This window comes from Entelurus aequoreus, linkage group LG16 (genome assembly GCF_033978785.1).
Source record: "Entelurus aequoreus isolate RoL-2023_Sb linkage group LG16, RoL_Eaeq_v1.1, whole genome shotgun sequence".
Classification (NCBI taxonomy): domain Eukaryota; kingdom Metazoa; phylum Chordata; class Actinopteri; order Syngnathiformes; family Syngnathidae; genus Entelurus; species Entelurus aequoreus.
The window spans coordinates 53,627,177-53,644,225 of NC_084746.1; the positions used below are offsets into that span (position 1 = coordinate 53,627,177).

General features: G+C 35.0%; 1 protein-coding gene across 1 annotated transcript in view; it reads left to right on the plus strand.

Moving 5' to 3' along the window:
* Positions 1-11,172: 11,172 nt before the first annotated feature.
* Positions 11,173-17,049, plus strand: part of LOC133631420 (one cut domain family member 3-like) — a 42,843-nt gene continuing 36,966 nt past the window's right edge. Inside the window, exon 1 of the mRNA XM_062023623.1 lies at positions 11,173-12,076. Within this exon, the coding sequence (XP_061879607.1) occupies positions 11,173-12,076 (904 nt within the window). The remainder of the gene's footprint in view (positions 12,077-17,049) is intronic.

Genomic DNA, 17,049 nt, shown 5'->3' on the forward strand with positions numbered 1-17,049 from the left:
ATACAACATCAACATAAAATGATGTCATCATTATGCATGTGTCACAATGCAGGAATACAACATCAACATAAAATGATGTCATCATTATGCATGTGTCAGTGCAGGAATACAACATCAACATAAAATGATGTCATCATTATGCATGTGTCACAATGCAGGAATACAACATCAACATAAAATGATGTCATCATTATGCATGTGTCACAGTGCAGGAATACAACATCAACACAAAATGATGTCATCATTATGCATGTGTCACAATGCAGGAATACAACATCAACATAAAATGATGTCATCATTATGCATGTGTCACAATGCAGGAATACAACATCAACATAAAATGATGTCATCATTATGCATGTGTCACAGTGCAGGAATACAACATCAACATAAAATGATGTCATCATTATGCATGTGTCACAATGCAGGAATACAACATCAACATAACATGATTTCATCATTATGCATGTGTCACAATGCAGGAATACAACATCAACACAAAATGATGTCATCATTATGCATGTGTCAGTGCAGGAATATAACATCAACATAAAATGATGTCATCATTATGCATGTGTCACAATGCAGGAATACAACATTAACATAAAATGATGTCATCATTATGCATGTGTCACAATGCAGGAATACAACATTAACATAAAATTATGTCATCATTATGCATGTGTCACAATGCAGGAATACAACATCAACATAAAATTATGTCATCATTATGCATGTGTCACAATGCAGGAATACAACATCAACACAAAATGATGTCATCATTATGCATGTGTCACAATGCAGGAATACAACATCAACAAAAAATGATTTCATCATTATGCATGTGTCACAATGCAGGAATACAACATCAACATAAAATGATGTCATCATTATGCATGTGTCACAATGCAGGAATACAACATTAACATAAAATGATGTCATCATTATGCATGTCACAATGCAGGAATACAACATCAACACAAAATGATGTCATCATTATGCATGTGTCACAATGCAGGAATACAACATCAACACAAAATGATGTCATCATTATGCATGTGTCACAGTGCAGGAATACAACATCAACATAAAATGATGTCATCATTATGCATGTGTCACAATGCAGGAATACAACATCAACAAAAAATGATTTCATCATTATGCATGTGTCACAATGCAGGAATACAACATCAACATAAAATGATGTCATCATTATGCATGTGTCAGTGCAGGAATACAACATCAACATAAAATGATGTCATCATTATGCATGTCACAGTGCAGGAATACAACATCAACATAAAATGATGTCATCATTATGTATGTGTCACAATGCAGGAATACAACATCAACATAACATGATTTCATCATTATGCATGTGTCACAATGCAGGAATACAACATCAACACAAAATGATGTCATCATTATGCATGTGTCAGTGCAGGAATACAACATCAACATAAAATGATGTCATCATTATGCATGTGTCACAATGCAGGAATACAACATCAACATAAAATGATGTCATCATTATGCATGTGTCAGTGCAGGAATACAACATCAACATAAAATGATGTCATCATTATGCATGTGTCACAATGCAGGAATACAACATCAACATAAAATGATGTCATCATTATGCATGTGTCAGTGCAGGAATACAACATCAACATAAAATGATGTCATCATTATGCATTTGTCACAATGCAGGAATACAACATCAACATAAAATGATGTCATCATTATGCATGTGTCACAATGCAGGAATACAACATCAACATAAAATGATTTCATCATTATGCATGTGTCACAATGCAGGAATACAACATCAACATAAAATGATGTCATCATTATGTATGTGTCAGTGCAGGAATACAACATCAACATAAAATGATGTCATCATTATGCATGTCACAGTGCAGGAATACAACATCAACATAAAATGATGTCATCATTATGCATGTGTCACAATGCAGGAATACAACATCAACAAAAATGATTTCATCATTATGCATGTGTCACAATGCAGGAATACAACATCAACATAAAATGATGTCATCATTATGCATGTGTCACAATGCAGGAATACAACATCAACACAAAATGATGTCATCATTATGCATGTGTCAGTGCAGGAATACAACATCAACATAAAATGATGTCATCATTATGCATGTGTCACAATGCAGGAATACAACATCAACATAAAATGATGTCATCATTATGCATGTGTCACAATGCAGGAATACAACATCAACACAAAATGATGTCATCATTATGCATGTGTCAGTGCAGGAATACAACATCAACATAAAATGATGTCATCATTATGCATGTGTCACAATGCAGGAATACAACATCAACATAAAATGATGTCATCATTATGCATGTGTCAGTGCAGGAATACAACATCAACATAAAATGATGTCATCTTTATGCATGTGTCACAATGCAGGAATACAACATCAACATAAAATGATGTTATCATTATGCATGTGTCACAATGCAGGAATACAACATCAGCATAAAATGATGTCATCATTATGCATGTGTCACAATGCAGGAATACAACATTAACATAAAATGATGTCATCATTATGCATGTGTCACAATGCAGGAATACAACATCAACATAAAATGATGTCATCATTATGCATGTGTCACAATGCAGGAATACAACATTAACATAAAATGATGTCATCATTATGCATGTGTCACAATGCAGGAATACAATATTAACATAAAATGATGTCATCATTATGCATGTGTCACAATGCAGGAATACAACATCAACATAAAATGATGTCATCATTATGCATGTGTCACAATGCAGGAATACAACATCAACACAAAATGATGTCATCATTATGCATGTGTCACAATGCAGGAATACAACATCAACATAAAATGATGTCATCATTATGCATGTGTCACAATGCAGGAATACAACATCAACATAAAATGATGTCATCATTATCCATGTGTCACAATGCAGGAATACAACATTAACATAAAATGATGTCATCATTATGCATGTGTCACAATGCAGGAATACAACATTAACATAAAATGATGTCATCATTATGCATGTGTCACAATGCAGGAATACAACATCAGCATAAAATGATGTCATCATTATGCATGTGTCACAATGCAGGAATACAACATCAGCATAAAATGATGTCATCATTATGCATGTGTCACAATGCAGGAATACAACATCAGCATAAAATGATGTCATCATTATGCATGTGTCACAATGCAGGAATACAACACCAAAATAAAAAAAGATGACGTTATCTGAGATAATATCTGAGACAATTTGTAGATTTTGGACGTGCACATGTTGATATTTGAACTACGTGACCTCTGACCTCACAACTGCTGCTGCTGGAAATAAGCAGAATATTTATTTGTTATTATAATTTATTTATTTATTTAATAAATATATATTTATTTGACAACTTTCACAACTTAGGTGTTTACGTCATTGCATTTATTGTATTGCTCCAACAACTTCAACAGCCTTTATGCACACACAACTTAAGTGTTGTATGCACACACAACTTAAGTGTTGTATGCACACAGAACTTAAGTGTTGTATGCACACACATGTGAAGTGTTGTATGCACACACAAGTGAAGTGTTGTATGCACACACAAGTGAAGTCTTGTATGCACACACATGTGAAGTGTTGTATGCACACACATGTGAAGTGTTGTATGCACACACAAGTGAAGTGTTGTATGCACACACATGTGAATAGTTGTATGCACACACACAAGTTAAGTGTTGTATGCACACACAAGTGAAGTGTTGTATGCACACACATGTGAAGTGTTGTATGCACACACTTGTGAAGTGTTGTATGCACACACATGTGAAGTGTTGTATGCACACACATGTGAAGTGTTGTATGCACACACATGTGAAGTGTTGTATGCACACACAAGTGAAGTGTTGTATGCACACACAAGTGAAGTCTTGTATGCACACACATGTGAAGTGTTGTATGCACACACATGTGAAGTGTTGTATGCACACACAAGTGAAGTGTTGTATGCACACACATGTGAATAGTTGTATGCACACACACAAGTTAAGTGTTGTATGCACACACAAGTGAAGTGTTGTATGCACACACATGTGAAGTGTTGTATGCACACACTTGTGAAGTGTTGTATGCACACACATGTGAAGTGTTGTATGCACACACATGTGAAGTGTTGTATGCACACACATGTGAAGTGTTGTATGCACACACAACTTAAGTGTTGTATGCACACAAGTGAAGTGTTGTATGCACACACAAGTTAAGTGTTGTATGCACACACACAAGTGAAGTGTTGTATGCACACACAAGTTAAGTGTTGTATGCACACACAAGTTAAGTGTTGTATGCACACACACAAGTTAAGTGTTGTATGCACACACAAGTGAAGTGTTGAAAGATGTTATGTTGTGACCTTGAAGTGTAATTGTGACCTTGAAGCGTAATTGTGACCTTGAAGTGTAATTGTGACCTTGAAGCGTAATTGTGACCTTGAAGCGTAATTGTGACCTTGAAGCGTAATTGTGACCTTGAAGTGTAATTGTGACCTTGAAGCGTAATTGTGACCTTGAAGTGTAATTGTGACCTTGAAGCGTAATTGTGACCTTGAAGCGTAATTGTGACCTTGAAGTGTAATTGTGACCTTGAAGCGTAATTGTGACCTTGAAGTGTAATTGTGACCTTGAAGCGTAATTGTGACCTTGAAGCGTAATTGTGACCTTGAAGCGTAATTGTGACCTTGAAGCGTAATTGTGACCTTGAAGCGTAATTGTGACCTTGAAGCGTAATTGTGACCTTGAAGCGTAATTGTGACCTTGAAGCGTAATTGTGACCTTGAAGTGTAATTGTGACCTTGAAGCGTAATTGTGACCTTGAAGCGTAATTGTGACCTTGAAGCGTAATTGTGACCTTGAAGCGTAATTGTGACCTTGAAGTGTAATTGTGACCTTGAAGCGTAATTGTGACCTTGAAGTGTAATTGTGACCTTGAAGTGTAATTGTGACCTTGAAGTGTAATTGTGACCTTGAAGTGTAATTGTGACCTTGAAGTGTAATTGTGACCTTGAAGTGTAATTGTGACCTTGAAGTGTAATTGTGACCTTGAAGCGTAATTGTCCACAACAATATTCTTCCTGTCCATCAAATAAGTAAAAAGTGTAACATTTTCATTATTGACATTTTGTAAACACAAATGTTTTGTTTTGATTGAGTTTTGTATTTTAAATATAAATATTTTAAATGGAATAATTAGACTACCTTCATTTTCTTCTCTACTTATTTTTATTTGAAGGATTTATTTATGGCTCAATTTAAACCAAATAGTTTTCTTTTGAGTGTGAGATTGTACATGAACCCTGCAGGAAATATTTATACAGTTTGTTCTCCTAGTTTAATTCCTCCTGAAGAAGAACAAGGCAGCAAACATTGAAGGCAAATAGGAATCTTTTGAAAGAAATCCAAAGGCTGAACTTTATTTGTCAAATGCGCTTGAATTGGTGTGACGTCATCGACGTTTACAAAGTTGATCAACCGCGCAGGCCAAATAGCAACAATAACCTTGTTGGGAAACAATACAGACATTTGTGTTCCATACACAACAAAACAAACATTTGTGTTCCATTAAACAAACATTTGTGTTCCATGCACAACAAAACAAACATTTGTGTTCCATACACAACAAAACAAACATTTGTGTTCCATACACAACAAAACAAACATTTGTATTCCATACACAACAAAACAAACATTTGTGTTCCATTAAACAAACATTTGTGTTCCATGCACAACAAAACAAACATTTGTGTTCCATACACAACAAAACAAACATTTGTGTTCCATACACAACAAAAGAAACATTTGTGTTCCATACACAACAAAACAAACATTTCTGTTCCATTAAACAAACATTTGTGTTCCATACACAACAAAACAAACATTTGTGTTCCATACACAACAAAACAAACATTTGTGTTCCATACACAACAAAACAAACATTTGTATTCCATACACAACAAAACAAACATTTGTGTTCCATTAAACAAACATTTGTGTTCCATGCACAACAAAACAAACATTTGTGTTCCATACACAACAAAACAAACATTTGTGTTCCATACACAACAAAAGAAACATTTGTGTTCCATACACAACAAAACAAACATTTCTGTTCCATTAAACAAACATTTGTGTTCTATACACAACAAAACAAACATTTGTGTTCCATACACAACAAAACAAACATTTGTGTTCCATACACAACAAAACAAACATTTGTGTTCCATACACAACAAAACAAACATTTATTTGGATGTCAGCTGCTCAGGTCACAAGAATAAAGACGCAGAAAAAACCAAAAAGTGTATTTAGGAAGGCGTGCCGAGTCAGACTGAAGTGATCGATGATCGATACTCTGCCTTCAACTGCAGAAGTCAGCAAGAAACAAACACGTCAATCACGCAGCTTTGTCATGTTTGTGTGTTTGTGTCTTCTTTCTTTCACGCAGCTTTGTCATGTTTGTGTGTTTGTGTCTTCTTTCTTTCACGCAGCTTTGTCATGTTTGTGTGTTTGTGTCTTCTTTCTTTCACGCAGCTTTGTCATGTTTGTGTGTTTGTGTCTTCTTTCTTTCACGCAGCTTTGTCATGTTTGTGTGTTTGTGTCTTCTTTCTTTCACGCAGCTTTGTCATGTTTGTGTGTTTGTGTCTTCTTTCTTTCACGCAGCTTTGTCATGTTTGTGTGTTTGTGTCTTCTTTCTTTCACGCAGCTTTGTCATGTTTGTGTGTTTGTGTCTTCTTTCTTTCACGCAGCTTTGTCATGTTTGTGTGTCTGTGTCTTCTTTCTTTCACGCAGCTTTGTCATGTTTGTGTGTTTGTGTCTTCTTTCTTTCACGCAGCTTTGTCATGTTTGTGTTTTTGTGTCTTCTTTCTTTCACGCAGCTTTGTCATGTTTGTGTGTCTGTGTCTTCTTTCTTTCACGCAGCTTTGTCATGTTTGTGTGTTTGTGTCTTCTTTCTTTCACGCAGCTTTGTCATGTTTGTGTGTTTGTGTCTTCTTTCTTTGTCTCATTTCCTTCTCCTGATGAGGCCTTTTCTACATCTTCTTCACTCTTATTATTATCTTAGTTATTGATCACATCGAATATTCTCATTTATTTCTCTCTTAGTGGAATCATCTCAGCCGATATTTATTGATCATATCGAATATTCTCATTTATTTCACATTATGAGAAGTTAAAAAACTAAAAAAATGCATTGATTTTATTTTGAAAATGTACTTGAATTTATATTTTCAACATCCCTTCACAATGAAAAAAAATATATATGAGTATTGGAACATTGATACTAATATTCATTAGCACACACACACACACACACACACACACACACACGCACACACGCACACACGCACGCACGCACGCACGCACGCACGCACGCACGCACGCACACACGCACACACACACGCACGCACGCACGCACGCACGCACGCACGCACACACACACACACACACACACACACACACACACACACACACACACACACACACACACACACACACACACACACACACACGGCTCGGCTCGGACAGTATCGGCCTATGGAGGTCCAAACATGGATCACTATTACTGATGGATAATGTGATGTTAGTTCCTGAAACATTTCACTGTATTTATTTGCTGTATTAGTATTAGTAATTATTTGATGTAATAGTATTAGTAATTATTTGATGTATTAGTATTAGTATTTATTTGCTGTATTAGTATTAGTAATTATTTGATGTATTAGTATTAGTATTTATTTGCTGTATTAGTATTAGTATTTATTTGCTGTATTAGTATTAGTAATTATTTGCTGTATTAGTATTAGTAATTATTTGATGTATTAGTATTAGTATTTATTTGCTGTATTAGTATTAGTATTTATTTGCTGTATTAGTATTAGTAATTATTTGCTGTATTAGTATTAGTAATTATTTGATGTATTAGTATTAGTAATTATTTGCTGTATTAGTATTAGTAATTATTTGCTGTAATAGTACTAGTAATTATTTGATGTATTAGTATTAGTATTTATTTGCTGTATTAGTATTAGTAATTATTTGATGTAATAGTATTAGTATTTATTTGCTGTATTAGTATTAGTATTTATTTGCTGTAATAGTATTAGTATTTATTTGCTGTAATAGTATTAGTATTTATTTGCTGTAATAGTATTAGTAATTATTTGATGTATTAGTATTAGTATTTATTTGCTGTATTAGTATTAGTAATTATTTGATGTAATAGTATTAGTATTTATTTGCTGTATTAGTATTAGTAATTATTTGATGTATTAGTATTAGTATTTATTTGCTGTATTAGTATTAGTAATTATTTGATGTATTAGTATTAGTATTTATTTGCTGTAATAGTATTAGTATTTATTTGCTGTAATAGTATTAGAATTTATTTGCTGTAATAGTATTAGTATTTATTTGCTGTAATAGTATTAGAATTTATTTGATGTAATAGTATTAGAATTTATTTGCTGTATTAGTATTAGTATTTATTTGCTGTATTAGTATTAGTATTTATTTGCTGTAATAGTATTAGTATTTATTTGCTATAATAGTATTAGAATGTATTTGATGTAATAGTATTACAATTTATTTGCTGTATTAGTATTAGTAATTATTTGATGTAATAGTATTAGTATTTATTTGCTGTATTAGTATTAGTATTTATTTGCTGTAATAGTATTAGTATTTATTTGCTGTAATAGTATTAGAATTGATTTGCTGTATTAGTAATTCTTTGATGTAATAGTATTAGTATTTATTTGCTGTATTATTATTAGTATTTATTTGCTGTATTAGTATTAGTATTTATTTGCTGTATTATTATTTATTTGCAGTAATTAGTTGGATGAGATAAATCCTATTTCATGCTCTCCACTTAAAATGAATAATTATTTCTCTCACTGCGTTAAAATGATTTGATATTTTCCTCTTTACATTTCTCAATCATAGAAAATGAAATCCTATCATTTTTTATAGCCCGAATAATTACAATAAATATATTTTTGGAGACGATTGAGTGATAAGTCAATGTAATAAATATAAAATATATTAGATGGGCTTTGTGTGCGCGATGTGCGTATATTTATTTCCTGTAGTCAAATAGAAGAATTACGAACATTGGCGACGTTCAAAAACCCAAAAGGCAAAACCTTCTTGGGATTTACCTTTTTTGCAAATAGTCAATTAAATGTCAATTAAATGTCAATTAAATGAGATCATTAATTCCTCCTCGGACTTTACGATCCTTACTTTGTCACTCATTCATCTCTGTCGATCAATACTTCGATCCGCTTTATCGCTCACAGATTGAAGGCAAAAGAACGCACGCACGCACGCACGCACGCACGCACGCACGCACGCACGCACGCAGTCCGCGGGAAAACAAAACCTGTTTATCTGCAAAACCGATAAAGCGAATTAGTTGGGAGAACATTTGCAGACTTCAATAAAATACATGTGCGCATTATATATACTTATAGCAAATATAAATGTAAGTAATGTTAGTACAATGTGTGCATTATATATACTTATAGCAAATATAAATGTAAGTAATGTTAGTACAATGTGTGCATTATATATACTTATAGCAAATATAAATGTAAGTAATGTTAGTACAATGTGTGCATTATATATACTTATAGCAAATATAAATGTAAGTAATGTTAGTACAATGTGTGCATTATATATACTTATAGCAAATATAAATGTAAGTAATGTTAGTACAATGTGTGCATTATATATACTTATAGCAAATATAAATGTAAGTAATGTTAGTACAATGTGTGCATTATATATACTTATAGCAAATATAAATGTAAGTAATGTTAGTACAATGTGTGCATTATATATACTTATAGCAAATATAAATGTAAATAATGTTAGTACAATGTGTGCATTATATATACTTATAGCAAATATAAATGTAAGTAATGTTAGTACAATGTGTGCATTATATATACTTATAGCAAATATAAATGTAAGTAATGTTAGTACAATGTGTGCATTATATATACTTATAGCAAATATAAATGTAAGTATACAATGTGCGCATTATATATACTTATAGCAAATATAAATGTAAGTAATGTTAGTACAATGTGTGCATTATATATACTTATAGCAAATATAAATGTAAGTAATGTTAGTACAATGTGTGCATTATATATACTTATAGCAAATATAAATGTAAGTATACAATGTGTGCATTATATATACTTATAGCAAATATAAATGTAAGTAATGTTAGTACAATGTGTGCATTATATATACTTATAGCAAATATAAATGTAAGTAATGTTAGTACAATGCGTGCATTATATATACTTATAGCAAATATAAATGTAAGTAATGTTAGTACAATGTGTGCATTATATATACTTATAGCAAATATAAATGTAAGTAATGTTAGTACAATGTGTGCATTATATATACTTATAGCAAATATAAATGTAAGTATACAATGTGTGCATTATATATACTTATAGCAAATATAAATGTAAATAATGTTAGTACAATGTGTGCATTATATATACTTATAGCAAATATAAATGTAAGTATACAATGTGTGCATTATATATATGTAAATGTCCAATATTATTATGTATTTTACAATGTACTGCTTTTATATTTCCTGTATTTTATATTTTTACTTTGAAGTGTTTTATATTTGAATTGAGTATCCTGTAAAGCGTCTCTGAAAAGCGCTCCACCAAATCAAATGTATTATTATTATTATGATGAAATAAACACGAGATCAGTTAAAGAGCGGCGGCTGTCTGTGCGCGTACATGAGCTCCGAGCACGCGGACGCGCGTCCCCGCCTCTGACACGCGTGTGCTCGCGGCGCTGAGAGCAGAGATGAGATAAAAGCGCGCGCAGACACATTGCGCGCTAAAAGCGGCACGAGCTGCGAAGAGAGCTTCTCCTGCGTGCATGCGCGGGAGCAGCAGAACTCCGCCACGCGGGACCGGAACCATCGACAATCAATGGCTCGGCTGTGGTGATTCTATCAGTCCAGAAGGTTCTGGAAGAGCGAGTGAGAAGGGAAGATTCTAGAAGGTTCTGGAAGATATGGAGCTCAGCATGGAGCACCTCCACAGCATCTCCTCCCACTCCCAAGTGGGGGACCTCCTGAGCTCGCCTCCCCCCAGCTCTGCTCCACGGAACCTGCTGGCGCACGGCCCCGCCACGGTCTCTGGCGCGACCCCCATCCTGGAGGGCTCGGGCGGGGACTACAGGAGTGATGTGTCTGGACACCTGCACCCGTCCATCAGCATGTGTGAGAGCAGCACCTACACCACCCTGGCCCCGCTGCAGCACCACCTGCCTCCCATGTCCACGGAGAAGTTCCACTCGCACCAGCGACTCTCCCCCGGGAACGTCAGCGGCAGCTTCACGCTGATGCGGGAGGACCACCTGGCCCCCCTCTACAATCACTACCCCAAAGACATGGGCCACGGCTCTTTGCACCACCCCCAGCAGTCCTACGCTCCCAGCACCCACCTCTCTGCCGAGGCCAAGATGCTTTCTCCGGTGTCAGGGTTCCAGTCTCACGCCTCCATGTTGTCCCGGAGCGAACACGAGCACCTGGCCAGGAGTTTAGGCAACCACGGCCACAGCGTGATGCACCACCACCACCACCACCCGCACAGCCACCTCCACTCTCAGCCTGGCGTGATGCTGGGGGAGCACGGCCACACCAGCGGGCAAGGGGTGGCGGGCTCGGGGATCCAGGCGGAGGAAATCAACACCAAGGAAGTGGCTCAGAGAATAACGTCCGAATTGAAAAGATATTCCATCCCGCAGGCCATCTTCGCCCAGAGGATCTTGAGCCGCTCGCAGGGGACTCTTTCGGACCTGCTGCGGAACCCCAAACCCTGGAGTAAGCTTAAATCCGGCCGGGAGACCTTCAGGAGGATGTGGAAGTGGCTGCAGGAGCCAGAGTTCCAGAGGATGTCGGCCCTGAGGTTGGCCGGTAAGACTTGAACCTTTCTTTACAACCAGACTTGATCCAGAACTTGGACAGTCCTGCTAAAACCACCCAAATCAACATTTATTACCCCGGTCTCCAATTAAGGGGACCAGATTCATTCATTAGCTTTAACAAAGGGATCTGGCCCTTGGTGTTCACCAAAACACAATTCTTTCATAATAATAAAAACTATAGTCACCTTTCTCTCACGCTCCCTTCCAGACTGTAAACATGCTGGGCTGCTGGGGGACCACCTTTGTGTGGGGGCCCACCTTTGTGTGGGGGCCCACCTTTGTGTGGGGGACCACCATTGTGTGGGGGACCACCTTTGTGTGGGGGACCACCATTGTGTGGGGGGACCACCTTTGTGTGGGGGACCACCATTGTGTGGGGGACCACCTTTGTGTGGTGGACCACCATTGTGTGGGGGGACCACCTTTGTGTGGGGGCCCACCTTTGTGTGGGGGACCACCATTGTGTGGGGGCCCACCTTTGTGTGGGGGGACCACCTTTGTGTGGGGGCCCACCTTTGTGTGGGGGGACCACCTTTGTGTGGTGGACCACCATTGTGTGGGGGACCCTGATCCCACTCTCCCTTTTAGACCTGCCACTCCAATCAATACTCCTATCAATCAATACTCCTATGAGAGCTGAAAGACGCAATAACGGCACACTCTCTTCCTTCAACAGCCCACACTAGTAAAAGCTCTAAAATGACAACACCTGCAAAATTCACTAGGATTGTCACAATAAAATACTGCCATCACAATGTACTGTAACATCACAACAAATAATATTTCACAATAAAATACTGTCATCACAATGTACTGTAACATCACAACAAATAATATTTCACAATAAAATACTGTCATCACAATGTACTGTAACATCACAACAAATAATATTTCACAATAAAATACTGTCATCACAATGTACTGTAACATCACAACAAATAATATTTCACAATAAAATACTGTCATCACAATGTACTGTAACATCACAACAAATAATATTTCACAATAAAATACTCCAATCACAATGTACTGTAACATCACAACAAATAATATTTCACAATAAAATACTGTCATCACAATGTACTGTAACATCACAACAAATAATATTTCACAATAAAATACTGTCATCACAATGTACTGCAACATCACAACAAATAATATTTCACAGTAAAATACTCCAATCACAATGTACTGTAACATCACAACAAATAATATTTCACAGTAAAATACTGTCATCACAATGTACTGTAACATCACAACAAATAATATTTCACAATAAAATACTGTCATCACAATGTACTGTAACATCACAACAAATAATATTTCACAATAAAATACTGTCATCACAATGTACTGCAACATCACAACAAATAATATTTCACAGTAAAATACTCCAATCACAATGTACTGTAACATCACAACAAATAATATTTCACAATAAAATACTGTCATCACAATGTACTATAACATCACAACAAATAATATTTCACAATAAAATACTGTCATCACAATGTACTGCAACATCACAACAAATAATATTTCACAGTAAAATACTCCAATCACAATGTACTGTAACATCACAACAAATAATATTTCACAATAAAATACTGTCATCACAATGTACTGCAACATCACAACAAATAATATTTCACAATAAAATACTCCAATCACAATGTACTGTAACATCACAACAAATAATATTTCACAATAAAATACTCCAATCACAATGTACTGTAACATCACAACAAATAATATTTCACAGTAAAATACTCCAATCACAATGTACTGTAACATCACAACAAATAATATTTCACAGTAAAATACTCCAATCACAATGTACTGTAACATCACAACAAATAATATTTCACAGTAAAATACTCCAATCACAATGTACTGTAACATCACAACAAATAATATTTCACAGTAAAATACTCCAATCACAATGTACTGTAACATCACAACAAATAATATTTCACAATAAAATACTCCAATCACAATGTACTGTAACATCACAACAAATAATATTTCACAATAAAATACTCCAATCACAGTCCCTTGTAATATGACATGAAATGACTGTACATTGAAAGTGGTTTGTCTCTTAAGTTTGTGTTCCCCAACCTTTTTGTAACTGCAGACCGGTCAAGGCTTGAAAATTAGGTTTTTTTTAAATTTCTTTTGCAGCCCGGTACTAATCGATCCACGGACCGGTACTGGGCAGCGGCCCGGTGGTTGGGGACCACTGTCTTAAGGGGTTCCATGAACTATGTTTCACACTCTTGTACAGCAGGTGGCGCTATGATGTCAAGACAAGAACGTAATTAACCAAACAATTCAAGGGTGGAACTGACAAAAACATGTGAAACTATATATTTATTTATTGCAATGAACAACATGATGTTGCAATGAACAACATGATGTTGTAATGAACAACATGATGTTGTAATGAACAACATGATGTTGTAATGAACAACATGATGTTGCAATGAACAACATGATGTTGCAATGAACAACATGATGTTGCAATGAACAACATGATGTTGCAATGAACAACATGATGTTGTAATGAACAACATGATGTTGTAATGAACAACATGATGTGGTAATGAACAACATGATGTGGTAATGAACAACATGATGTTGTAATGAACAACATGATGTTGTAATGAACAACATGATGTTGTAATGAACAACATGATGTTGTAATGAACAACATGATGTTGTAATGAACAACATGATGTGGTAATGAACAACATGATGTCGTAATGAACAACATGATGTCGTAATGAACAACATGATGTGGTAATGAACAACATGATGTTGTAATGAACAACATGATGTTGTAATGAACAACATGATGTTGTAATGAACAACATGATGTTGTAATGAACAACATGATGTGGTAATGAACAACATGATGTTGTAATGAACAACATGATGTGGTAATGAACAACATGATGTTGTAATGAACAACATGATGTGGTAATGAACAACATGATGTGGTAATGAACAACATGATGTGGTAATGAACAACATGACGTGGTAATGAACAACATGATGTTGTAATGAACAACATGACGTGGTAATGAACAACATGATGTTGTAATGAACAACATGATGTGGTAATGAACAACATGATGTTGTAATGAACAACATGACGTGGTAATGAACAACATGATGTTGTAATGAACAACATGATGTGGTAATGAACAACATGATGTTGTAATGAACAACATGACGTGGTAATGAACAACATGATGTTGTAATGAACAACATGATGTTGTAATGAACAACATGATGTTGTAATGAACAACATGATGTTGTAATGAACAACATGATGTTGTAATGAACAACATGATGTTGTAATGAACAACATGATGTTGTAATGAACAACATGATGTTGTAATGAACAACATGATGTGGTAATGAACAACATGATGTTGTAATGAACAACATGATGTGGTAATGAACAACATGATGTGGTAATGAACAACATGATGTCGTAATGAACAACATGATGTGGTAATGAACAACATGATGTTGTAATGAACAACATGATGTTGTAATGAACAACATGATGTTGTAATGAACAACATGATGTTGTAATGAACAACATGATGTTGTAATGAACAACATGATGTGGTAATGAACAACATGATGTGGTAATGAACAACATGATGTGGTAATGAACAACATGATGTTGTAATGAACAACATGATGTTGTAATGAACAACATGATGTTGTAATGAACAACATGACGTGGTAATGAACAACATGATGTTGTAATGAACAACATGATGTTGTAATGAACAACATGACGTTGTAATGAACAACATGATGTAGTACTGAACAACATGATGTTGTAATGAACAACATGATGTTGTAATGAACAACATGATGTTGTAATGAACAACATGACGTGGTAATGAACAACATGATGTTGTAATGAACAACATGATGTTGTAATGAACAACATGATGTGGTAATGAACAACATGATGTGGTAATGAACAACATGATGTTGTAATGAACAACATGATGTGGTAATGAACAACATGATGTTGTAATGAACAACATGATGTTGTAATGAACAACATGATGTTGTAATGAACAACATGATGTTGTAATGAACAACATGATGTTGTAATGAACAACATGATGTTGTAATGAACAACATGATGTTGTAATGAACAACATGATGTTGCAATGAACAACATGATGTTGCAATGAACAACATGATGTTGTAATGAACAACATGATGTTGTAATGAACAACATGATGTTGTAATGAACAACATGATGTTGTAATGAACAACATGATGTGGTAATGAACAACATGATGTTGTAATGAACAACATGATGTTGTAATGAACAACATGATGTTGTAATGAACAACATGATGCTGTAATGAACAACATGATGTTGTAATGAACAACATGATGTTGTAATGAACAACATGATGTCGTAATGAACAACATGATGTCGTAATGAACAACATGATGTGGTAATGAACAACATGATGTTGTAATGAACAACATGATGTTGTAATGAACAACATGATGTTGTAATGAACAACATGATGTTGTAATGAACAACATGATGTGGTAATGAACAACATGATGTTGTAATGAACAACATGATGTTGTAATGAACAACATGATGTTGTAATGAACAACATGATGTTGTAATGAACAACATGATGTTGTAATGAACAACATGATGTGGTAATGAACAACATGATGTGGTAATGAACAACATGATGTTGTAATGAACAACATGACGTGGTAATGAACAACATGATGTTGTAATGAACAACATGATGTGGTAATGAACAACATGATGTTGTAATGAACAACATGACGTGGTAATGAACAACATGATGTTGTAATGAACAACATGATGTGGTAATGAACAACATGATGTTGTAATGAACAACATGACGTGGTAATGAACAACATGATGTT